Source organism: Gymnoscopelus microlampas, assembly GCF_963454915.1.
Source record: "Gymnoscopelus microlampas genome assembly, chromosome: 1".
Taxonomy (NCBI): domain Eukaryota; kingdom Metazoa; phylum Chordata; class Actinopteri; order Myctophiformes; family Myctophidae; genus Gymnoscopelus; species Gymnoscopelus microlampas.
Window position 1 is genome coordinate 52,099,373 of NC_139962.1, and position 26,884 is coordinate 52,126,256.

Below are 26,884 nucleotides of genomic sequence, written 5' to 3' on the forward strand. Positions count from 1 at the left end.
CAAACAATTGCATGATCTGTCACATCACAACTTGATACCAGCTCTAAAGGTGTGATATACCCATTAAAATACCATTCAGGTACACCACATCAGCAGATATACACACACGCTCACGCACGCACACACACACAGACACACACACGCACGCGCGCACACACCTATCGACACTTAACCAATTCAGTGTCCTCCCAGACGGGTTCTAGCTGCTTTCTCTGTCGATAGTGTGGGACTTTTTTTTAGCTCATTTATACTTTATCATAATGACCATGTCGCTGAAAATCAGTTACTTTGAAAATATGAGTGATTTTTCAGCGTATATCGAAGGATAAATGATGCTTTTTAAGGAGTTAAACGAGACCAAACAAGAGCCAGGTTGTATAGCAGCGAGCTGACTCACCCTTAGGTGCTAAAGTAGTGCTCTACTTTCTGTCCTCAGGGTCTGCCTTGTCAGGTCACGCATAGTGAGATTATGACTGTCACACAACCTGCTGTGTGTGTGTGTGTGTGTGTGTGTGTGTGTGTGTGTGTGTGTGTGTGTGTGTGTGTGTGTGTGTGTGTGTGTGTGTGTGTGTGTGTGTGTGTGTGTGTGTGTGTGTGTGTGTGTGTGTGTGTGTGTGTGTGTGTGTGTGTGTGTGACAAGCTTGTTTACTTGACATTTATTTAACCCATTAAGACCTGTGGCGATTCTACAAATGCCTTCCGTGTCCAGGCCCCCCCCACCCCCCCCCCCGCATCTGAAAATGTTTTGAGCCAGGGACTCCCCCAGAAGAGAACATTTGTGTTACAGATATTATATATTTTTTTAAATAGCTGATGTACAAGCTCGCAGCGTGGCACCAAGTGACTCGCTGTGGGCTTGTAGATCTGCATTTTTTTTAATAGCCCAACGCTAAAATCTAAAATTACACAGATGCTTTCCTGGTTTTTAATGGATTAATACGGTAGTATAATTACAGATCAGGTCTTCTGTTTTATACAAGACACCTGGGCAAGACTGTCGAATGTAGACAAAATAAAACGTACGGACAAGCAATGTATAGTATACAACTCACAAAACTACTTGAGCACTGAACTACTAGTAGTTCAGTTCAGTTCAGTTCAGTTCAGTTCAGTTCAGTTCAGGCCTGGGGCTGAGCCTATATTACATCTACTGTATGTACACAGACAGAGCCACTTGTTAATCCATTAAGACCGGGAACGCATCGAGATGGGGGTCTGCGGCCAAATACAGACCATTTTGGGTGGTCCTTGACATGGAAAAGTTAGAGCACCACTGATATAGCAACATACTGTTAGGATTTAGAAAACATTTTTAGATACGTATTTGGCCGCGGACCCCTCATCTCAAAATATGTTGTTCCAGGGACCCCCAGAAGCAAAGATTTGAGTTACAAATGTTCGCTTTAAAAATATATATATATTAAAAGATTTGCACAAACTTTCATGATTAAAAAAAAATAATAGCCAAATAAATCTCAAAATGACACTGATGCGTCCCCGGATTGAATGGGTTAATTGACTGGTTTGAGCATTCTGCTCATTTGTTTTTTCATTTGATGATTCTTTCATCTGATTCCACACTGACACATCGCTGTCAAAACACCACTCCTTTATGCAAGCTACATAAACTCTGTATGCCAATTAGTTGAGATCAAGGTATTGTTATTGTAGGCATTACATTTATTTGACTCGGTTCCACAGATAAATATTGTGAAAAGAATAGCCGAACTACAAGCTCTCAACGCCGTTGTGAGTTTGTAGATCGGCTGAATGTGCGGTAAAACAGCGAAACGTGCTGGCTATTGAGGTGAAGCGTCACTTTTCCGCGCTGCACACCCGAAAAGGGTCGTCGCACCGGGCACCACGAAGGGTTAAGCCGCCCCTGCAGGTGCGTCGGAGTGATGAACTTGAAATATAAAGGGGGAGTCCCACACACTGTCTTCACTTGATGTAAAAAAATATATTGGTAGAGATACAACGTTTTGGTCGCTCGGACCTTCAACATGCCTGATGAAGGTCCGAGTGACCAAAACGTTGTATCTCTACCGATACATGTTTTTTAAGTGTAGACAGTGTGGTGCAGTGCTCCCTGTTTCCCTGAAATAGTGAACAAATCCAAATCTCTGCAGGTGCTCCCACAGGGCAGCTGTGTCTTTCTTCACCATGCACATTTTGCCACAGGTTTTGGAGCAGGTGGTCTACTGTAGCTCTGCTGGGGATCTGCTGTCACATTTGGCACCAAAGATCCCCCTCCCCCCCATACTAACAATGCTCCCCTCCTCCTACCTATCAAGATTACCCTCCCCCCCAGCTATCAATATTCCCCTTCTCCCCCTGCTATACATTTTGATCATAGAGCCTTAACCAATGCCAGATTTTTTGGGTCTGATGCCGAAACCGATTTTGAAAAGTTTGAAAAATATTTCAGTAAATAAACACAAACCACTTTTTGATAGAGGAAAAATCAAATAAACACAAGCTGATCTTTATTTTATTTATCCACTTAAGCCTTATAAAACATGAACAAAATAGACAATCTACAAGCTCATGCGATGCATTGAGAGCTTGTCTTGACGCCTGACGCCAGGCTGAAAGTGGTTAAAAAGAAACGCCCAGACCGATGTATCGGTCGGGTTCTGATTAACTGCAAACAGGCAGAATGACCTGTTTGAAAGTTAGATCCAGGCACAGAATTAAAATTGAATTTGCATGTCCTCAGACTTCCTTTCCCTTGTTTACAGTATGCGTGTTTTGCATGCCATTTTTAGACTCAAATTTACCAGGTTCTACTGACTACATTATAACTCCCCAGACTATAGCTACCCAATTGTGGTGGTTGACCGCTAATGAAGCCATGCATACGCATGAGCCCTAAAAAATGTTACACCAAAGTGAAACATCACTTTAACAGCGTGGGCGGTCAGGATTATTTTTTCCCCCCCGGGGGATCACAGGGAGAGCTTGATTGGCCCAGATGTTTCAAGAGAAAAAAAGACACAAATGGTAATTATGCTTACACGTTTAGGCCGCAGGCTAAGAGACAGGCAAATACCTACTGTATAGCACTCTCAGACCAGTCTCCTGACAAAGAGTCTGTACTTCCTTGGCTGAATTGAGTTACAGTCTGTCTTTCCATTCCAATGCATTTGCAATTAGCTATGAGTTGCTAGCTATGTGCTAGTCATCAGACTCTGTGCCAATGTACAACCACACCCTTATTGTTCAGAATGTGTAATGTCTTTGGTGGACATCACATACTGTTCAGAATGTATAATGTCTTTGGTGGACATCACATATTGTTCAGAATGCGTAATGTCTTTGGTGGACATCACATAGGCTACTGTTCAGAATGTATAATGTCTTTGGTGGACATCACATATTGTTCAGAATGCGTAATGTCTTTGGTGGACATCACATACTGTTCAGAATGTGTAATGTCTTTGGTGGACATCACATACTGTTCAGAATGTGTAATGTCTTTGGTGGACATCACTGCACGCTGGTTTTTACCTCTGTAAAAACTGCTCATAATAACAGAAAGGTAATTAGTTGCTGCACCATAGCTTGTGAGAATTGCTTGTTAACAGCCAATGGGAAACGACCGGGTTTCCTTTCCTTCTACGACTTAAATGCAAATGCTGATATTTGCACTGGCCGATAAGCTCTCAGTGAAATATTAAACCTACTGTAGCTGTGCCCATTGTTGCGTGGTACAATAGTCCCCCCCCCCCCCCCCACACACACACACACACACACACACACACACACACACACACACACACACACACACACACACACACACACGTGCACATGCACCCCAGCTGTAGCAGCAGCAGCTTATCTGTTTATGTGCTTATGGTACATAAGCAGAATAGTACAGGTCCGGGCGGACCTGTGAGCTGTTGTAGTGAGTCAGGTTTGGATATTTTGTGGGGGGATTGGGGGGGGGGAAGGAATCCATGCCTCTGCTGTTGATATCCCCACTCATTCATTTCTATGGCCGGTGGGGATCTGTTTGTTTTAATCCTGCTTCTAGTCAGACTGATTGAAATATTTTCTTTTGGGAAATGTAGACTGATATGTTTGATAATTTAACAATTTCATTAAAAAATATTTTTTTCCCAATTATCATTTTTAATTAAAAAATAGCATGAAGAGCAGAAAAATGGGAGTCCTGCACACTGTCTTCACGTACAAAAATGTATTGATATGGATACAATGTTTCGGTCATCAGGCATATGATTAAAAAATAGCAAAAATAAAATAGCAGATCTACAATTTCTTAAGTTTTTTTTTAAATTATTATTTGTATTATTTTTCTTTGTACAAATCAAACCCTGTAGTTGTAGTTACAAACAGTCAAACACCCAAGAGATCATAGGGTTTTGAGTCAGTTTGTTTTCAGACCTTACACATCATCTTTGGGGTGTTTTGTTTTTCTCGTCTGAGGACATGGTGGGTTTTTAAGCTGACAGGCTACGATGTGGCTGAGACCAGGGCACTGTAGTCCAGGTGATTTGTCATTAGATGAGCTTCGTTAAAGCCCAGGAACATAGCATAGGACTAGCTACTCATGTGGAACGTGAGGATGAATCAGGCAAAAAGGCACTGCATACACACAGAGCAGAGAGAGAGAGAGAGAGAGAGAGAGAGTGCTCCCGGTGTTGTGGTGCTAATGATGGTGAGACATTGGCTTATTTATAAACAGGAATGTAGCTGCATTTGTTTTTTCCCCCCCTTTGCCTCGGTACATTTGCATTTGTTTTAGCTGACGTTCGGTGCTGTCCTCCTCTGCTGACATTCACTGTCGGAGAGGTACCCTCTCTCAACCTGTGACATCATCACACACAGACATGCAGCTCCCCTTGGGAAAGTGGATTTGTGAAAACAGATATGGTGATCGTGACGAGATGCTGCGAGACTTGGCCATTGATACGGATCCACTTTCCGATTTAGAACTGTCAGTGCACGTAAGGTCATTGGCGCATGAAAACTCCGAAAAATGTATGCTTGCAGTCACAGCCAGTTCATTTAGCCCTGCAGTTTTCTGTTCAATATTTACCAAGGAGCACTCCTGTGCTGTACTGTACATCCTGGTGATGCAGTGGTGGAAAGCAACTCAAAAAGAAAGATATATGCTTGCAGTCATCCTCCTATAATTTGAGTAACCTCTGTCCGTTTGTCTGTAGTGGTGTAGTGGTGAAGCTACCCGGTTCTCCTCAGTGGCTGGAGCAATTGCTCTGATTTTGCACACAGCCATTGACCATTACCATCTGAACTTAACTGTGAAGCCCGTTTTTCAATTTCATCAAATCTCAGCTTCTTATTAGCGTTTATGTGTCAAACAATGTCGCCTCCCGGGTTGCCAGATCATGTGCGCATATCCCCCCACGGATGCGTCGACCGGGTATGGTGTATGGTCTAGTATCCAGTTAATTTAGCCAGTTTTCCATTCAATATTTACCAAGGAGCACTCCTGTGCCGTGCATCCTGGTGATGTCACCCATGGCGGTCGTGGTTCTCTAGATTGCTGACTGTCCCGGGATGCAGGGACTAGCATATGTGCATCTTTTAAATTGAATGGTATTGCCCTTTAAGTCCAGCTTATCCTCATGACAACGTTGGTTGCTGACCTAATTTCTAAAGTTATCACCTACAGTATATGAGCAGATATGGATGAAATATGTCACGGTTTAAAATGCCTCGGTTTTAATTACATGTGAGGCGCTCATCTCCTTTTTAATATATGAGACAAAACAAAACAAACAAACAAACAAACAAACCAGAAATCCTTTTAGGACTGTTGCGGCACCCTATAGAATGTGTTCGGCAGAATTAAAGCATTGAAAATGACCTTGACTGTTCTGTACTGTTAGTTTCATGTAGAGACAGTGGTGGAAAGTAACTAAGTACATTTACTCAAGTACTGCACTTAAGTAGAATTTAGAGTTATTTGTACTTTACTTGAGTATTTCCAATTTCCAATACTTTTACTTCTACTCCACTACATCTCGGTTCCAAATAGTGTACTTTTACTCCGCTACATTTATTTGCAAACTTTAGTTACTAGTTGCTTTGCAGATATAAAATATTCTATTATATAACATATATTCTATTATAAAACATACATTAATCACTTTAGCCCTATTTTATACATAGGTTATTTGAAAATAGCCGATCTACAAGCTCACAACGCGTCGCATCGCGAGCTTATAGATCTGCTATTTTCAAACATTTTAGTACTTTTACTTTTGGTACTTTAAGTATGTTTTGATGCCAATACTTTTACTCAAGTAACATTTTGAACGCAGGCCGCCTTTTACTGGTAACGAGTATTTTCATATAGTGGTATTGCTGCTTTTACTTAAGCGAAATATCTGAGTACTTCTTCCACCACTGTATAGAGCTCAGGGGGAACGTTTCCGAGCCACTGATTTTGACTGCATGGTCACATGACCGTTCCATCGGATCAAGCATGTTCAAAGCATGACGTTCTCATCCCTGCACTGACATCATTCACTGCAGGTGCCTATGGCGCCCAAACCTAAAGAATCCACAGTGTCTCTGACAAACAGGATACTGTATATATCGCTGCTGTCTCTTACAGTATCTCCATTTTTTTATATGTTTTTGTGTTTTTCCTAAAGTAATGCTCTACTTGATCATACATACTACAGCGTAACACAAAAGTATCCAAAATAGCAGATCTACAAGCTGGAAACGCGGCGCGAAGCGATGCGTTTTGAGCCTGTCAATCTGCTATGTTTCAATTTGAATCCTGAAAAGTAACAAATCATTTCCATGAAAAAAAAAATGTTTTAAACGTTTAAGAAGTAGTGAAAATAGCAGATCTACAAGCTCACAACGCTTCGCTTTGCGCAACGTTGTGAGCTTGTAGATCTGCTATTTTCACTGCATGCACACTGTGGATTTGATCGATTGATTGAATACTTTATCAGTCAGAAGTGTGAACGGCACGTGGTACAGTCAGATACTTAAGGCTAAAAGGATAACTTTGAATAACTTTTGGATAACTTGGTCCTATAAGTATTAACACATTCGGTGCCAGAGTTTTATTAAAACAGATTACGTTGAGTGCCAGAGATCTCACCGTTTGTAACGCTGCGCTGTTTAGAGCTGCATACTCCACGGCGAGCACCCGGATTTGGCACCCAATGTGTTAAATTCATCAACATAACATGTGTGTGTATGTAGATGTAATATGTGTAAATGTAAACGATAATACATGTCATCAACAAATACAAAACACAATGGAGGAGGAATGGATTCCATTTCAAGAATGTCAAGGAGGAGAGTGTCTGATGAAAAAAGCTTTACGTAAATGTCAATTTGACAATTCATGACGGGACGAGTTCAAAGTGTGTTGTTTTCCCATGTAATGCGCTGTGTGATAATGGGGTTACTGGATGACACAGACTGGGATGGGCACAACTGTGACATTGTCTGAAGGTTGTCGTCTGCTATTAGTGGACATGGGGACTGTGACTTTGAACACGCTGTAGAGGGGTCATTAACCTTTCCTCTCATGTTCACTACCTCTTGTTCTTTTATCTCGTCCTTTTAATATTCAACAGTTTTCTTCCACCTACGTATCTATGCTTTGTGGCTCGCTCTCTCTTGATTTGCCTTTAATCATCCTTTATTTTCTTTTTCCAACTGATCCCACTTTGGTACCCCTCTGGCCTTTTCCACACCTTCCTATACCACTCTATAACCCTCTTCTATCCCCCCCCTTTTTCCTTACCCTGACACCCCGATTACGCTTCTCTCTCTCCAGCTGGGTTCGTGAAGTCGCCGATGTCCGAGGTGAAGCTCACGGGGGACACCTTCGAGCTGTACTGCGACGTGGTCGGCAACCCCACACCGGAGATCCAGTGGTGGTACGCCGAGATCAACCGGGCCGACTCCTTCAAGCAGCTGTGGGACGGCGCGCGCAAGCGGCGGGTGTCCATCAACACGGCGTACGGCAGCAACGGCGTCAGCGTGCTGGGCATCACGCGCCTCACGCTGGAGGACTCAGGGACGTACGAGTGTCGGGCCAGCAACAACCCCCTGCGCAACGACCTCCGGCAAAACCCCGCCATCACGTGGATCCGCGCCCAGGCCACCATCTCGGTGCTACAGAGTGAGTGGTCCATGTCCCCCGTAGGTCTATGTCCCCGTAGTACCTACTGTAGGCGGTGGTGAACGAATCGGTGAAACCCCCCACACGCCCCTCCACACCTGTCCCAACCAACCACATTACTCTGTGAAAACCCCGACCTCCACCCAGAGCCTGCTTCCCCTAGGGATGGAACGGTAATCGCTATTATCGTGATAAAAAAACACTCACAATAATCGTATCGCAGAGATTTTAATTTATGTTGAAATTTTCCTCTATACTTGATAGAACAGACCTGTAAAGAGTCTTATTTCACTCTACACAAATCAATTCGCCAGAAATAGCTGATCTACAAGCTCACAACGCGTTGCAACGCGTTGTGAGCTTGTAGATCGGCTATTCTTAGTGAACGTTCCCCACCAGAATAGGGAATCTGGGTGTTCAAGTGGTTAACAAAAGTGGCATATTTTGATTATCGCGATAATACCGTTAATCGCAATTATTTTTGCCACAATAATCATGACATGTAATTTTCATATCGTCCCATCCCTAACTTCCACAAACAGCAGCCACTGGCCAGACATAAGAACCAAATTGTTCATTATGAGATATTTGCTTGTGTTTTATGGTATTAGATTTCTGCCAATAAAATCAAACAAAATTTAACCAGTAGCAACACTTATGATTGAGAACTTAATGTTTGAAAAACAAAACAAAAACATTAACATTGTCAAACGAATGACACTAAGTAAAATAACTATATTTGTTTTTTCTCTAAATCAAAGTCTTAAATATTTGCTTTTGTTAGGGGTTGAAGAAGTGCTGAAACTATTGCTGCTCTATTGTTTTTGTATTTTTAAATTCTTCGTCTTCTGCTGCGGTTTTGAGATAGAGACGAGGTGTTGATCAATGAACTTCAAAGGGGTGATGGATAACAATCTAGACCAAAGGGTCAAGGCATTTTTTTATTTGTTGGGTCTCAGCAAGTGCAAAACATGGCCTGCTATAAATTTAAATATGTTTCTCAAATCATTACAAAACTCACAGGATATGATTCATGTGTCAAATTATTTAGACATTTCGCAGGTCAATGACAGTTTGTCCAAACATCACCAAACTATGTGGACTGGACACGTTTCATTAAGGTGTTGAAACATGTCCCTCTAATACTTTTTGAAACTGAACAGTATGCTGACGGTTGTTTGACTCTTAACTTAACATTTGGGTCCTGAAACGCACAACCCTATCTTCTTCCACTAGCAGAACTTTAAGGAAGTGCCGTTCTGCAGAATTCTGGTGTTTCAAATCCAATTCTTAAGCGATGGTCCTATATAAATTCGAAAAAATACATATTATGCATGTTGTTTTGAAGTGTGCAGTTGCCCAATTTCCATATAAAACCTTACTTTATAAGACCATCACTTCAGAATTGGATTTTACATAGCAGAACGACACTTCTGATAGTGGAGGAATATAAGTATAGTAAAACTGTTTGGGTTCCCAGGGCTAGGCCTGGCAAAGATTTAGCCGTAAATGAATGAGCGTCTGTCCAACTCCAATCACCATAAAACATTGTTAGTTGTCTTTAATATAGGTGTCAAAAACTGTGAATGGTCGCAGAAATTGCAGCTTTTTCTTTTTCTTTTACAAAACCTTTTTTTTGCTCTCAATTGTTTGTTACTTTGTTTTATTTTATTGGCACAAACCTAATTTCATACTGCTTGATTTATGTAAGTAATTGTAACATTTATACTTGGCCCTTTTCCCAGGGTATTTTATACACATGGGAAAAACATACTACAACACGGTGTGCTGCCCTGTAAGTAGCACCACCATTGCTGCGGTGTCAGACTCCACCATTGCTGCGGTGTCAGACTCGGTCAGCTGCTGCTACGGTTCTGTCCGTCTGTTGACGTTACTCTTTACCTGTTGGCTGTTGGAGCAGCCATAAACTACACAGGTTCGTCACGATTTTCTGTACATCTTTGTACAGCCACCTACAGGGCAGCGCTCCATGGATTCGTGTATACACAAGTAATAACTGTTCTGTGTTTTGTTTTGGCCAGATTCCTAAGTTCTCGCCACTGAATCCAGTCAAGTCCCTGCCTCTCCCAAAATCCCTTGAGCGTCTTGTTGTAGATGACCACAAACCCAGTCTCTGTCTGCATTCCCTCTTTCCTGCCACGTCAAACTGTCGCATCCTCCTACATGTGGTCTATCCTGGCTGTTCTGTTCTGACTCTGCCATGTCCTTTGAACAATTATCCGATCACTCTTTCTCTGTATCTTAATTTCATCCATTTCTTCTTATTCCTGGATTTATCTGTTGTTGTTTTGTTGTTGTTGTTGTTGTTGTTCTTTGGGATTTTTTCTGCGTCCACATAGTGTGTCCCTTTGTTACGTGGATTGTTTATTTACTTCAAAGCCCGTCTTGCAACATGTAGCCCACGGGCTAGCGGTGCTTTGAAGTAGTGCTGTTTTATTTGATTTTATTTGGCTTTTCATCCTGGGCGAGGTGTAGAGATGGCATTGTAAGAAGACACAAATGTTCAGGTGTAAAGAGTGATTTCACCTCTTGCCTGACACAAGCAAACATTGTTTGCTGTCTTATAATTTGTGTGGGGTAAAAGGGATCAAATCCAATAAAGAAGGAGACCACATAAGAGTATTTCCTCTGTCAGATAAGAGAGAGGTTTCCATTTCCAGTAATAATGGGCTTCCAGACTCATCTCTCTACACAGTGTAACCTTGTTCCTTCTTAAGCCATCAAATGTGTGACTGTGAATCAGTAATGACATTATATATCCCCCTCTGCTCTATGCATTCAAACATTCAAACATGCTGAATGTCAGTTTGGACCCTTTTAATCTGCGCACGCTTCAGTGCCTTGCCTATTGGAGCTAAGGGAGTTGTGGAATGTTGTTAGTCACAGTGAAACGCACTGAGAAGCTTATAGAGGAGAGTCTGCTCCTTGCCGGCTTCTCTGTGTATTAAGCCTAATTTATACTTTATTATACGACCCCCCCACCAAAATTACAGATTTTGCAACACGTATTTTTTGGGGGGGTTGAAAACAAACAATTTTGGTCAAGCGGTCATGCTTCGTGTGACGAAGCATGAATTATCCCATAGCCACCCACTTCATTGTCTTACCGATTTTATTTGCCGTGCTGTGCTTACAAAATTAGACTATGTGTGGAGTCCCTTGGCACGATGTTAATCATCGATTGGAAGCACACTTGCTGCTGTTTACTATACAGTATCTCACGCAGACTCCTTCTACCATCAAGTATTTAAGTCAAGTTGGCAGGTGAAGCATACTGTAATTTGTGAGATAGCCTAAAATGGAAAAATCGGAATCGGCAAGCCTATAACTCACTGAACGTATTATGTCATTACTGAGCATTCTTATATACATGTAGTATGTTGTAAGTTATTGCATGTATATAACAAGCTATACATAATGGCCCCGCTGATGTATGTGAATGTATAGTTTGTAGCTGCAGTAAGCGCTCAAATATTGTTGTCTTGTTTGAGCCTTCTAGTTGTTGTTTTTTTATTATTTTTTTGTAACTGTGTATAGATATACTCTGCTGTAGCTCATTATGCGATATACTTTCATGCACACTGTAAACGCTTTGTAATGCAACTTATGTAGTGTTTCTTTCTTTCTTTCTTTCTTTATTTTACTGAATTCAAATTTTACTCTCCACAGACTTCGCATGCCCAGATAGCCTGCTTATGTTTCACACTTTCATGTGTATCCCTGACCTATTACACAGATCTCAGTGGTTTTGGGAGCCCATGGCAAGGCTCCAAATGCTATGTGGATTGAATTGGCTCACCCTCATGCCCATGCGGCCAAACATCCTATCTGTGTCAGTGAGACATACACAGTAAAATCCTCAGTGTTAATAACCTTTGCGTGTGTGTGTGTGTGTGTGCGCGCGCGCGTGCAAATGGTCAGGGTTGTTTTTGGTTCTGTTTGTACACTCTCAGGAGCTAAACTAACACCCAGGGTTTTACAGTGTAGCAATTACTGGCACACCCATCTCAAGGTACACATTCAGGTCACACCGGAATGAACTACAATGTAATGATAAGCTGCTTGCAGTGTCTAATACAATGACTTATCACTCTCCTAAATACAGCGTTAGCCAAGCGGGTTGCCGCGCACGTGTGTGTGTGTGTGTGTGTGTGTGTGTGTGTGTGTGTGTGTGTGTGTGTGTGTGTGTGTGTGTGTGTGTGTGTGTGTGTGTGTGTGTGTGTGTGTGTGTGTGTGTGTGTGTGTGTGTGTAGACTATCTTATCTCATTGATTTCTCCCCTGAGCAGGTGTCCTCTATACAACCTTCACGTGGAGGGGAAAAAATGCCTGTGGACTGCTGCGACTTCTTTGCCTGACGTTAATTTATGTAGCTAATATTTCTTGTGTGTGTAGCCGCCGTGTTGTTATGATACTATTAATAGATTGTGTCGTTCTGCTGCGCGGGTGGTGGTGGGTGTGTGCGTGTGTGTGCGTGTGCGCGTGTGCGTGGGTGCAGGGGGGGGGGGGGGGGGGGGGGTGCCCTCTGGCTACTGGGCATACAAAACTGCAGAAGGAGGTGCCATGAATGCTAATAGAAGTCACTTGGCCGTCCCAGTAGCCTTTCTCCCTACATGCCTCCACCCCCCCTCCTCCCCTGTCTCTGCATTTACTAGCGGGCTGTCAGTGGCAGCCAATAGCAATGCCTGATTTATATACTTGCGTTGCGTGCCGGTGGTGGTGTCGTGCGCCGGAGATTGCAGATCTACAATCTCACGACGTACCGTGCTGCGGACGCTTTGTGAGCTTGTAGATCTGCAATTTGTTTCCTGTGCACGACACCACCACCACCACCACCGGCGCGTCCATCTATCTAAGGTATGAATCACTCATAAGATTATCATGCCCCTCCTCTCGGGGGGTTGCATGGTTGCCATGGCTGGCCTGCCCTGTAGCAGTAGGAGGAGGAGGAGGAGGAGGAGCAGCAGTAGTAGTAAGGTGGGGGGAGGGCCGAAGGAAGCCTTCCTTCCTCCTTCTCACTTTTCAAAACAGAATGGAGGGTCGCCTCACCCTCTGATGACATTTCCGGACATTTCCGGACTTCCTTCGTTGTCCTTGAGAAAGGGACCCTGACATTGTCTTGTTGAATAGTGCCATACGAAATGTGACAGGAGCCAGATCTGAGGTTTTTATAGTGCAGTAATGTAACATTACGTTTAACATGGAAAGGTGTCAATGACCTACTGTATGTCTTACAGTGTATGGCTTATTGTCGCATTATTAGGTTTTTTTCTACTGCGTATAGGTCAATCTTTTAATTAAACTAAAGTGATTGCAGTTATTGCTACTCTTTATTGTCACCGCCAGGCCGAAAGGTATGGCCGAGACTACTGTATGTTTTGCACCCTGTCCGTCCGCGTGTCCGTGTGTCCGTCTGTGATCAGCTTATCTCTGGCACCGTTGGCTTGATCGCAGCGAAACTGGGCACACACACTCCCTGGATGCCAGAGGAGAACCTATGCCCGCATTTTTTTCACATGGGCCTGTTATAGCGCCACCAGGAGGTCAATTTTTGCAAAACAATTTTTTAGACAGTACACCTACAGATTTTGTCCAAACATCACGCAAATCGGTACACAGTATCTCTATAATCATTAAACGAAACGGGTCTTTCAGATTTTTCATATTCCATCCTGATTGGCTAAGATTGTCTTCCAAAGTTTGCAGGAGTGCTCCGTTTTGAACAAAATGCCTCAAATCATGAACACAGTGTGCGATTTCTGTGAAATTTTGCACGCACATTCCCACTAGGCCGAGGAAGAAATTCCACTTGACATTTTTCAAACCAGTCTCATGGTGGCGCTATAACAGGCCGATTCCTTTTTTTACTTATAACTGCACTGATCTGTGTAAAACTTTGTATGCACGCTCCCTAGAGGCCAAGGACAAACCTTAGCCCTGCATTTTATAGCGCCACCAGGAGGCAGACTTATGTAAAACTAATTTTACTAACCAACTAATTCTACCTACTAACTACTAATTTTATTTAAAAATCATGCAAATCGGTACACATGATCTCTATAGTCATGTGATCAAGACGGATCTGTTAGATTTCTCATATTCCATCCTGATTGGCTAAGATTGACAAGTTTGCAGGAGTGGCCCTTTTTGAACAAAATGCCTCAAATCATGAATGCAGCGTCCGATTGCAATGAAACTTTGCACGCACATTCGCATTACGTTGAGGAACAAATACCACCCTTTTAACATTGTCCTATTATAGCGCTACCAGGAGGCAGATGTTTGCAAAGCTTCTTTTTTTATATTACTCCTACAAATTTTGTCCAAACATAACGCAAATCGGTACACATTATCTCTATAATCAAGAGATCAAGACGGATCAGTCAGACTTTTTGTTTTCCATCCTCATTGGCGAATTCAGAACATTGCTGGCCCACAATAACCTACCTGACCTGGCGGAGACCTGTGCTCTGAGGAGCCCTTTTTCTAGTTATTAGTGTACTTTGGCTGGTCAATTCACTCATCCACCTCCTATGTTGACTGTTACTAAGGAGATGACTTTGCAGGCAATAGAAATTTCGGTAAGTGGGTGGAGTGTGGATGATGGTTATAGTAAATGTCTTGAATATAATTGTCTTGAATAGAATCACACTACAATGTGCTTGGCAACACAATGAGCCTTACACTGTATACCTGCCTATGTAGTCAAAGTATCTAGTGCTTACAATGGGTCTTAAAGAAGTGATAGTTAGTTGGAAGAAAATTGCGATGCACTGTAACTCTGCTACCCAAGTAATGTTGGGGGGGGGAGTATGTATCACAGAAATGCAACTATAAATCAAGTAAAAGGTTCAGCAGTAAAGGCAGACCAGAAAACAGATTATTTAAAATATTACAACTTGGTATTTCCATCCCAGCGATTCCTTGCGCTTGTGTGCTATTTCGTCTCTGTCGGGTGGAAACCTCATTATGTCCCAAAAACATACTTTTCAGGATTCAAATTAAAAAGAACAAAAGTAGCAGATCTACAAGCTCAAAAACGCCAACGCTTCTCGCCGCGTTTCGAGCTTGCGGATCTGCTAACTTTTGATGCTTTTGTGTGAGGCTGTAGTATGAAAAAAAAACACAAACAAATTAAAATATGGAGATAAGAGGTTTCTGCCCCGACAGCAACGATTTATACACCATATGTGTCCTCCGTTCATTAGTAATTCTTCTACACAGATCTCACAGCACAACCGCACACGGCTGCTATGCAGTTACTGTAGCACAGCCCCCAGTTCAGTCAGATAACTCACAACAAGATTGAACCAATATTATAGACCGACTATATTGAACCAATATCATAGAATGAGAATACAAGTGTGGATGTAATATTTTATCTTGGCGTTCAGGCTCTGCTGTATTTTCTCCCTGCTCAGCACAATTAAGACAACCATCATTAACCTTTAAGAGCAGGGAGATAGATATATGATAACAACCCCCCATGGGGAACAGAACCAATAGCAGAGCCCACTGGTGGTGCTGGGGTGGTGGTGGGAGCAAACGGCGCATGACAACACCCATAACACACAAGTGGACGGAACACAGATGTAGAATAACCCGCCCGATTGGACAGCTGACTGCCACGTCAGTGTATGACGTACTGTATGGGTCTGCATGACGCAAGCCACATAGAATGGGGTCCGCGTCAATATGCCGACGGCGCATTATTCCGACAGTTACTAACCCTATATCTAACCCTATATCTAACCCTAACCCTAACCGCACGCGGAAGCCACGTAGTCGGAGTAATGGGATGTCGGACTTATGGGCAGTCTCCCATAGAATGAGCATGCATGTAACCTCCCGAGTGTATGCTGCCTGAACTAACTCGCAGGCTACGTATAATTTCTGTGAGAAGGGCTGACTGTGTCTGTCTTCCAGAACCAAAGATCAATGCCACTGATCAGATCTTGCTGCCGTTGGCCACGCCCGGGCCCATCACCCTGCAGTGTAACCTGACGAACTCGCACAACGTTCACCGCGAGAGCTTATGGATGAAGAACGGGCGGGAGCTCGTCAACACGCGGACAGAGCACAAGAACACAGCGTACAGGTTAGTAGAAATACCAGCGTATACATAAAGCATGTCAGTGGTTCTCAGAGTTGGGTCCGGGAAGTGGGGACCCCCAGGGGTCCCAGCTAAATCATTTTAACCACTTTATCCATTTATATGTTGGCTATTCAAAAACAGCTGATCTACAAGCTCACAGCGCCTGCGAGCTTGTTTTATATCTGCTATTTTTTTAATTGTTCCAAAAAAATATTGAAAATGTTGAATAATTTTAATTTTCTTTTTACATAAATCTTCAAATAATTGGTCCGCACTAATGCTCATGATAATATTGTACCATTTCTTTCTACTTGCTATGTGTCTCAGAGGGCTGTGGACAGTTCAGAAACCCGCCTACCAGTGATGTCATCATTAGCCAGATTTCACATTTTGTATTTACATTTTTATTAACGCAAGAACAATGGCCTCCATTATAGCATGCTAACTTTCCAGGAATAGAAAGCCTGCAGTTTCTATTAGCTTGGATTCCCCAACGATGATGTCACTGGTAGGGGGGGTTTCTGAACTTTCCACAGCCCTCCTCTGAGACACAGCAAGTAGACAACAATTATACCATATTATCATGAGCATTAGTGAGGACCGGTTGAAAATGGGTGAAGTCGTCCTTTAAGTGGTCAATCAAACAAATTAAAAAAATATATGTGTCGATTTGAAACTTTTCTATTAGTCGATACATTGAAAAAGCAATTGATTGAATATTTGTTAAGAATATAATCCATGGTTGCAGCCCTAATGTATGTGGATGTTTGCAGCCCTAATGTATGTGGATGTTTCCTGGCAAAGAGAGGGTCTAGCATAATCAATGCAACATTATTGATGTAAAGTTGCCCATAAGCATTACTCACACAGAAAGTGTGAAAATTGTATCATCACACTACAGACGAAATTATTGAGCTAGAAACACACATTTAACTGGTGGTGGACAACACACTATCACAGCCTGGAGTCCCACAGTAGCTCGCTGTTACTTCCTGCTGTCACAAAGCATAATCGCAGGGAGCTAGCCGCTGTCACGCTAGACTAGTGTTGCCAGGTCTCCTTATTATACGCCACTTTGGGCTTGTCGCTTATAAATATTGGTAGCTGCGGGTTGCGTTTTTTTGGGCTTGTTTCTAAAGTGTAGTTGCTTGTTCAGGCTGGTTTCCTAAATGGTTCTTAAACATTTTCATGGCAAGGACCCCGAGATTAATATGTAAGCTATTTGTCCGCAGACCCCCCAGTATTGTTAACCATTTTACCCTCTAGTTTTAGTGATATGGACTCAAGTTATAACTGTACTCAGTCGGACCACTACACCAAATCTCTTCACCAAAAATAGCCGATCTACAAGCAGGTCCCAATGTGCTAATTTTTGGCAAATGTTCCCCTCCAGAATGGTCATGCTGCTGGGTTTTAAATCAACATGAATGAACTGAACCTCACACCCCCCCTAACACAATCTGTAAGTCCCTGCAAAGGTGCTGCAGCAGCATCCAGGCCAGCTGACTGATTCCATAATAAACATGGCATACTCTACCCCCCTGTTGTGGCAGGAATTAAAGTATACCTTACTTCAGTATGATTTGTAAAAAATAATGCCCACAAGGGTAGAGTGGAATAAATCAATGGATTTATTTAACAAAAGCAGAGAGCTCGCTTAGACTGGCACATGCAAATGCAACCTCCCGGATATCAGACGTGTGTTCCCGTTATACACAACAAGAGAACACAAATAGATGGAGGCTTGGTTGGTGGACAGATCCATACATGGCTCTTTCTACATAGATTTACAAATAGTTACTCTGACAGGCTACCAACAGGTGAGAACATGGTTTGCTTACTAAACTGTGAGTTGTAAATAAGAGTGGACTGATGTCCTCTTAGTAAAGGCTTAGAGAAGGCATATTGGCATTCTAAAAAGTCTATTATAACCCCCATATCAATTATCTATCATACACTGCTGTGTTCATTCTGTATACATTATTGCACCATATCAGTTATACATTCATACGCTGTGTTCAACGGCTAAACTACCTACAAGTGCACTGTAAGTGTAATCTATATTTTGTGTTTGGTTGCAGAATCAATAAACCAAGGGCTGATGATGCGGGGGAGTACATGTGTGTTTACACATTTGACATGGCACCGAATGCAAACGCCACCATTGAAATAAAAGGTAAGATTCAGCCCTGCCACGGTGTCGGGGGGGAAAAAAGGAGAAAACAAGAGTTTTTATTTTATTTTTCTTATTTTCTCATAACCCCTCGGTATCCACACACACATTGCTTGTATGCATTTCATCAGAGAGGTCAGAGTGCAATACCCTTTAGACCCGGTAGACTCTGTATCTTTGCTCAAGGGCATTTGGCAGTGTGTACGTGGGTGCAGCACAATAGCTGTAGGGTTTCCAGCATGCATAAACAAGGTCTTAGCAGGGAATTGTTGGCCGCAAACGTATCTGTTTTTGTGTGTGTGTTGTTTTTACATACAGTATATAAATATAATGGAATATAATGGAATGGAATGGAAGCAGTGTGAATCCCCCCCCCCCCCCCCCCCCTTTTTCATAAAGTGACAAATACATACACTGTATGTATTTTCCATACACTGTATGTATATACAGTATTTGTAGCTGTATGGGACTTGGGACAGTGCAAAAAGTAAAACCCCATGCAATGTTAACCTGGTAAGTCAGCTGATAGCTGGATCTTCCTGCCGAAAACTGAGGCGTGTCACCAGCTCACAATAAGAATGTGTACTGTACTGTACTGTACACCCTCCTGTCGGTACAGCAACCCTATAGTCTTATTTACAGAACCAACTTAAGACCTGATTTATACTTATATGACACTTCATATTGCAATGCTTGTGGATCTTCTATTTTCACAATTTAAAACAAATTGGGACACCAGGCCACTTTACCCAAGTCAACTGAATGTGGCATTCTATAAAGAGAAAATCAGGTGGTTTAAATGTGTCCTATGAAAGTTAACAACATCCTCAAGCGATGCAGAGGGAGTCCTGGCTGTCAGAGAGTGTTTGGGACCGCCCAGCGGTGACGACAGGGAGCAATCCGGAGTTTGTTGTCACTCTAGGCTTTCAGGCTGAGAGGACAGTCTAATAAAAAGAGACAGCAGCCACTGCACACACGACTCCACAGAAATACACAAACATGATGCAAGATCCTGCTGCCAGTAACTTCTTAGACACATATTTCTAAATTTATGATGCATTTCACATCTTTATTTTGATTTTGAATTTTGCAAGGCAGACAAACGTGGAATACAAAACTAAATAAAAAACTAAAAACAAACAAACAAAAGAGGTCATGGGACAAATGTTTACTGGGTTTGAGGTACAGGAAGAAAAGGATGCAACCAATAATTACAAGAGATCTGGTCCGTTATCCATGTATTCTAACCATTTCCCCCCATCTTTTTTTCGCCCCAACTCTTTTTGGAGTCTTAAAGAATAGGTCATCTTATTTCACATCTTTTTGATGGTAATTATTGGTTGTATACACTACAGTATGTGCTTTATTTATGATGTGTCAAAACATGCTAACTGTGCCGCTTTGGTTTCATTCAAGCTGACAGCTCAGGCGTCGTCTTGAATAAGGAATCTTCTCTAGCGAGTAAGGGCAAGTGAAACCCTGTTCAAGAGAAGCTTGCCTGTGCCTAGCGCTTAAGCCAATTTGCCTTTGCATGGCCACGGTGCATACTGAGCATGCCCTGCCTCTTATTTCATGGCTGTCTGATTGCGTAACATGGGTGATGACCGTGTTTTCTGCTTTAGCTTGAGTGAAGACGGAGATCATCTCTATCCAAACAGGGTCATGGGGCCTTCTGCGGGCCTGTGGCCGCTCAAGCTTGCTGTTTGGTGGTCCCTGGATTTAATTTCTTTAATTTCCTTGTTGTTTTTGTGTGTCCCTTTCTTCCCTAAACTAAACTTTTCTCGTTTTTTTGTTCCTTTCTTCCCTAAACTAAAATGGAACATGATTTTTTTTCCCCCCATTTTCAGGCATGCAGCATGTTGTGATAATCTACAGTAGTTCCCGCTTCCCACTGCAGCATCTTAATCAGAGGACGTACGTGTCTCTTTAAAAGTGACTGTGTTGTGCCAAATAAAATGACAAATCTAACCATTTTGCACTGTGTTTATATGTCCTTGCTCTTTTCTCAAAAGTGCTCGACTTGTTTTGTGACCTAGGTTGCGGGTTTGGTCGCTATTTACGCAGGGCCATCTTTGCTGTGTGCTCTTGGCAGCAGTCTCCCCTCGCCTACAGTGTCCTTGGCACTCCCATCCTTGCAGGGACTCGGCTCAGAGGCAACAGATGGAGGGTTGTGTGATGTTGTGGGATTAAGTCTCTGAATCCGGTCCCAGCCATCACTATGGCTGGAATGGTGTTTATTGTCTGTGATACTAAGCTTCGCAGGAGATATATATTTTGTACCTTTTATGTCTCATTTTTGGCATATTGTATGAGTTTGTGCTACAAACTACTCATAACGTCTGTAGTTTAGGCTTGGGTATCGATTATGTGAAATATTATGTTAAAGATGGTATTTGGGTTATCCAAATACTAGTGCATGTGATTCTATACACAAGAACAACCCTAAAAATCTGATGTATACTGCTTACAATTTTCGGTGACGGGGGGGCGGGGGCAAAGCTACTAATGAAAAACATTCATCATCTGCAGACTGTTCGACGTGTGACACATCATAATCAGCTTTTTGTGGATTTATTGACACCTAGGACCAGCCCCCCCCCACCACAAACACGCACACACATATGCGCACACACATATGCGCACACACATATGCGCACGCGCGACACACACACGCACGCACGCACGCACGCACGCACGCACGCACGCACGCACGCACGCACGCACGCACGCACGCACGCACGCACGCACGCACGCACGCACGCACACACCCCTCTCTCCCACGTTCACATGGCAGCACATTCCCTCCCCTCTCCAACACAGAGGGGATTAGTAATCACCGGGCTGTCAGGAGTGTGAAATGGAGGTTTCAGGCTGTTTTGTCGTCACTCAGTCAGATAGGGCAGCCTCCTTGCTGTCAGTCAGGATGCAATAGTGCAGTGTAGACAGGACAGGAGGCAGAGAGATGAGCGCGTGGAGCCCCTCCTCCGTGCTAGAAAGCACGTGCACACCCATAATTAGAGTGAGGGGTGATGTCACTGAACGCTCAGGCCACCACCACCACTACTACTGTACTTCTCTCCCAGCTATACGCACGCACACACACACACACGGCTCATGGGGGGGGTGGGGGGCTCACTGCAGGCCCCTCTCTGCTTGATCCTGCTTAATTGCATGGAAGGAATTAGCGTAATTTTGAGGATTAGGGAAAAGCTGCAGCAGTTATCTTATACTGCTGCTGTGCAAAGTTAAAAGGGGGGATTCTTTGTCTTAAATACAGTCACTTAAATTTCACCTCTTGGTCGTCATGCTCATAGTCACTGTGTTCAGTAACTATGCCGGATTGCTATATAGGCTGATACCGGAATTGTTAGACTTTTTTTTGCCTTCTTCCGTATGTGATCCAGATTAATGACATAATAATAATCAATTAATCCGCACTATATGGAACTACATTGTGGCAGATTTGTACATCTGGACACTTTCAGGACTGCAGGGCACGCATGTTAAATTGAAATCCCATTTGTTATATTATGAGCTGGTTTTGGATAAACTGTTAATTCTGCCCTACTGACTTGCTTGTTTGTTGATTTTGTTTTGAAAAAAAAAGAAAAAACATGTGCCTTTTATTTAAGACAAATTGAAATATAATGACTGCTTTTTTTCAGCATTTTGATATGTCTGTGTATTAACTATACTGTGATCTTTCCTTTGTTTTCCCTTGCAGACATGTATAGAAAACCTTCTTTATACCAATGCCTTATAATAGACCAAACACCACCTCAGATGTCACTGAACATGTTGTCACTTTTCTGTGTAATCAAGGTTGCCATCAACAAATCAAATGTGGGAAAAAACTAAACACGAATTAATTACAAACCAATCAACAGCTCAGCGTTGCAATATAAACGGCTTGGTTTAAAAAATACCCTTATTTCACACAAGAGACTGATTTTGTGTAGAAACATCTTAAATACACAGCTGTGACATTTACTATAGTCTTATTATCGTCAGAACTTAACTCATGTCATCTGGCAAGAGCTAAATTGTGCCTTTGAAGGTGTAACTGCTCCCAACTGGGATGATTATGTGACTTTTTTTTTTCAATTTAACTTCACAGCTGTACCCGATATCACTGGCCACAAGCGGAGTGACAATAAAAAAGAGGGAGAAAACGGGATGTTGTACTGTAAATCTGTCGGCTACCCATTCCCTGTCTGGACATGGCGCAAACTGGAAGGAACACAGTACGTGGTAAGTATCTTCTTACTTACTAGGATCATGTATGTTTTGTAGCATTTACTGTACATCTAGTCAGTGGTGTAAAGTAACTAAGTACATGTACTCAAGTAGTGTACTTAAGTACACTTTTGAGGATTTTTTACTTTACTGGGGTATTTCCTTTTTAGCCGCATGCTGAAAAGCATCGCGGCTCTGTATTCAGCCTGACTCTGACCCGACAGATTTCCGACATGTATTCTATTCAGTCTGACTCTGACCCGACAGATTTCCGACATGTATTCATGTTTGCAACACTTTTTTTGCGTGATTGGCTGTCGTTTAAGCCAATGGGCGCCCTCGTCCTCCCAAGCTATGGGACTAGACACGCCTCTCTCAGTGGATTCGTCTGAGCGCTAGCCGAATTTGGCTAATAGTTAGCTTGTATGCTTGTATGATGTTACTAACTGTTTTTAGCCAAGCGCGGTAATGTCCACTCTCCATTAGTTCTCGACGCAAGTTGCGTTATTAATCCTGTAATTTTCATGTATTGTACATCCCAAAATCAAATGTATTAACCATGTGAGAGAGAGTAAAAAAAAAACGATTCTGGTCGAGGTAAACAGAACACTCGCCCCAAAACACACTCACCCCCATTCATTTCGCGGACAGAGGCCGCCGGATTAGACCCGGGCGAGTGTGTTTGGGGACGAGCGTTCTTGTAATCCATTGAAGGTATAACAGGCTGTTCAATGTGTTTTTGTGAGTTACGATAACTGACCGGCGTGCTCTATGCCGTCGTGTTGTGTTAAGTTACACAAGTGGCAGAAACGGTGCTTTCTGATTTTCACAATACAATGTAATCCACCCGCGTTTAGTTCAGTATTATAAAAGTGTTCACCCAACGCGTGTAAACTTAAGCTAATAGGTTAACAACAGTCTCGACTCGAGTCGGGTTTTGGGCCTAACATGATGGCAATAGTCGGGTTCGGGCCGAGCCCCGGGCCGGCCCAGTCGGGCCCAGTTAGGGCCGAGCCTTCATTTTCAGGCCCGTTGAGAACTCTATAAATGATTAGTAGCCTTAAAGCTACTATTTGAATACTATTATTATTTTGCCTATACTGTGTGGCTCGCTGTGCATCACTCTGATTGCATCTTTCATTCATTCTGCAACGTGTTAATTGTCCATCACCTGACAACCATTAGCTGTCTTTTGTCATCTTCATTTCTTTATAGTTAAATGTTGTGTTGTTGACAAGATTGGGGGCAAAAAAGCCTGCCGCATGCGGCTTTATTATGACTTGTCATTCTTGTTTCAATATGTTTTACTTCTACTTAACTCCACTACATCTCAGAGGCAAATATTATACTTTTACTCCACTACAATTATTTGAAAACTTTAGTTACTAGTTACTTTGTAGATTTAGATTATTATCACAAAACATACTACATTAACCACTTCAGCCATGTATACATTTCGGCCATTTGAAAATAGCCGATCTGCAAGCTCACAATGCGTCGCGATGCGACACATTGTGAGCTTGTAGATCGGCTATTTTCAAAAGATTTGTATACGTTAAGAACTTGTGAAACGGGACATTCTGCACAATGAGAACTTCTACCTTTGGTACTTTACGTATATTTTAATGCCAATACTTTTGTATTTTTACTCAAGTAAATTTTGATTACCAGACTTTTACTTGTAACAGACATTTCTACACTGCAGTATTGATACTTTTACTTAAGTAAAAGAGGCAAGTACTTTTTCCACCACATAATCCAGTCCACAGATGTGTTTAGTTAGCAATGGTCTGCTAACTAGGTAACTGGTTGTCATCTGAATACAGATAAGAAAATGTTGAAATGAATCTAATAGAACAAGTTCCACAACATAGTTTTAACAGTGAAATGAACAGCATAATTTTATATAAAACACAGAGAAGTACTAAAATGTTTTATGTTGAACAACTTTCCAAAGAAAAAAAGCACAACGCTGGCACATTCTGATTGAGCATTGCATTTCAATGCAAAGTCTATGGAGACGAGTGTCCATCTCTATGCGTTCCCACAGTGTCGGGATGCTCGACAGCAAAAAGCGTAGCTTTAAAGTTGAGAAAACCTCAACTTTATTGCGTGCGAGTGTTCAACCAATCATAGCCCCCTCTATTGACCAGTGACAGAATATTTTATCCCTGTCATTCATCTTTTATCGCATTAAAACCAGGAAATACTCTGAAAATACTTTTTAGTTGTTAATCTGTGCATATAAAATATACGTTCCTCAGACCATCCAACCCTAAGCACTTCTGTTGCATAAGATGAAATGTAGTTGTAAATCTCATACTGCATTACCCTGTTACATCATCATAATCTTCACTGTAATGAACTGTGAGATCTGGTCGGACTGTTTCTAGGACATCGACAACTCCTCCGGACGCGTCTTCATCACCAGCAGAGACAACTACACGGAGCTGAACATACTGCAGTTGGACATAGACGTAGATCCCGGTGAATACCAGTGCAACGCCACCAACGTGATCGGTTCCAAAGCCATAACTTCCATTCTGAGGGTTCGCAGCCATCTGGCACCGCTCTGGCCTTTCCTGGGGGTGCTGGCGGAAATCATAATCTTAGTGGTCATCATCGTCGTGTACGAGAAACGCAAGAGGCCAGACGAGGTGATGGAAGGTAAGAAAACCTCCAACTGTGATTTACAAACACTTTTGCACTAGCTACTGTAAATAAAATGTGTGGCTATGTGTGGGGGAAATGTTACAAGTATATCCATATTAAAATATGACTTTCAAAGCACATGAAAACTACATTTCTGACAGTAAAAGAAAAGAAGAAAAAAAAGGTATTTTGGTGGGAAATACGGTTGAGAGAATGAATGTGAATATTGGTTTCAGACAGTTGAACCTCTCTTTTTTTGATTGATTGATTGATTGAACACTTTATTTGTCAGAAATGTAAACGGCACGAGAGGTACAGTCAGACATTAATGCTAAAAGGATAACACAAAAAAGTCCTGGAGTCTTCTTTCCACTGTGGTCCTATGTACTACTCTACCTCCCAATATAATAAAGGTTTGCACTGGTGCTTAACCATTTGGAACACGGGACAGCATTAGCAAGTTTCATCTCTCAAAGGAGTGGAACTCAGTTTTCCTTTAACCTATTCAATCCGGGAATGTTATTTTAGATTTTATAGCTATAACCAATATTTTATACTTTGGCTATAGAGGGTATGCGCATGCTTAAAGTGAATGGCACATCGAGTGGCAAAGCGAGTGGCAAAGCAACATGCAAAGTGAGTTTAACATTGTTTAATGTAGTTTAATGCAATCAGATATGACTTTTCTGTTTGGATGCATGGGCTGTCAAGGCCAGAAAGTATTTTTTTGACACTCAGTAGGCATTCCTGCATAACTTCCGGGTTTGATGATGATGTCACACGCATACCCTCTATTAAAAAATAGCAGATATAGAAGCTCATGCTTGTAGAACTGCTATTTTTTTTTTATCTTGAAAATGCAAATCTTTGAATATATATATTCTAAAGCGAACATTTGTAACTCAAATCTTTGCTTCTGGGGGGGGGGGGTCCCTGGAACAAAATATTTTGAGATGGGGGTCCGCGGCCAAATACATATCATTTCAGGTCCTTGACATGAAAGAGTTTGAGCATCACTGATATAGCAAACATATGTTTTTCAGAAACCTGCTAGGATTTAGAAGACATTTGCAGATGCTATTGAAAGGGTTAACTTGAGGCCCCCCCTGGTAGCTCGACCAATCTGTGCACTTCCTGTTATTGTTGCCCAGGTCAAATCTGGGTCAGGACCCTGTGAGCCCCTCCCCCACTCTCGGCACTGCTGAACTGTGAAATAAAGCAGCCATTTCTTTAGGTTAACCTTTAGAAAACACTAAACCGTTCTGTAATCATTCCGTATCGAGTTTCTTGTAGCACAACAAGAAGTTGATTAAAAGAGTCAAAATGTCAGAACATTTTCTTTAAAAAAAAACATATTGTTGTGGTCGTCGGGCGGAAACCTTGTATGTCCAAAACCATATGACTGAGTATAAAATAGGTATTTTTAATTGATGGAGAAAAACAAAACGTATAAATACATGAAATATGGAGATATGAGGTGTCTGCCCGACAGCAACGATAATCGTCTCTGTCGGGTGGAAACCTCATATGTCAGAAAACTGTTACTTTCAGGATAAGAATAAA

The 26,884-nt window shown here is 42.2% G+C and overlaps 1 protein-coding gene across 1 annotated transcript in view; it reads left to right on the top strand.

The window, feature by feature from the left end:
* The window catches only part of LOC311057801 (neuroplastin-like), a 57,577-nt gene that overhangs the window by 21,225 nt on the left and 9,468 nt on the right, over positions 1-26,884 (top strand). The window contains exons 2-6 of the mRNA XM_084074897.1: positions 7,799-8,146; positions 16,092-16,263; positions 18,342-18,436; positions 22,551-22,684; positions 25,063-25,336. Coding sequence (XP_083931023.1) covers positions 7,799-8,146; positions 16,092-16,263; positions 18,342-18,436; positions 22,551-22,684; positions 25,063-25,336 — 1,023 coding nt within the window. The remainder of the gene's footprint in view (positions 1-7,798; positions 8,147-16,091; positions 16,264-18,341; positions 18,437-22,550; positions 22,685-25,062; positions 25,337-26,884) is intronic.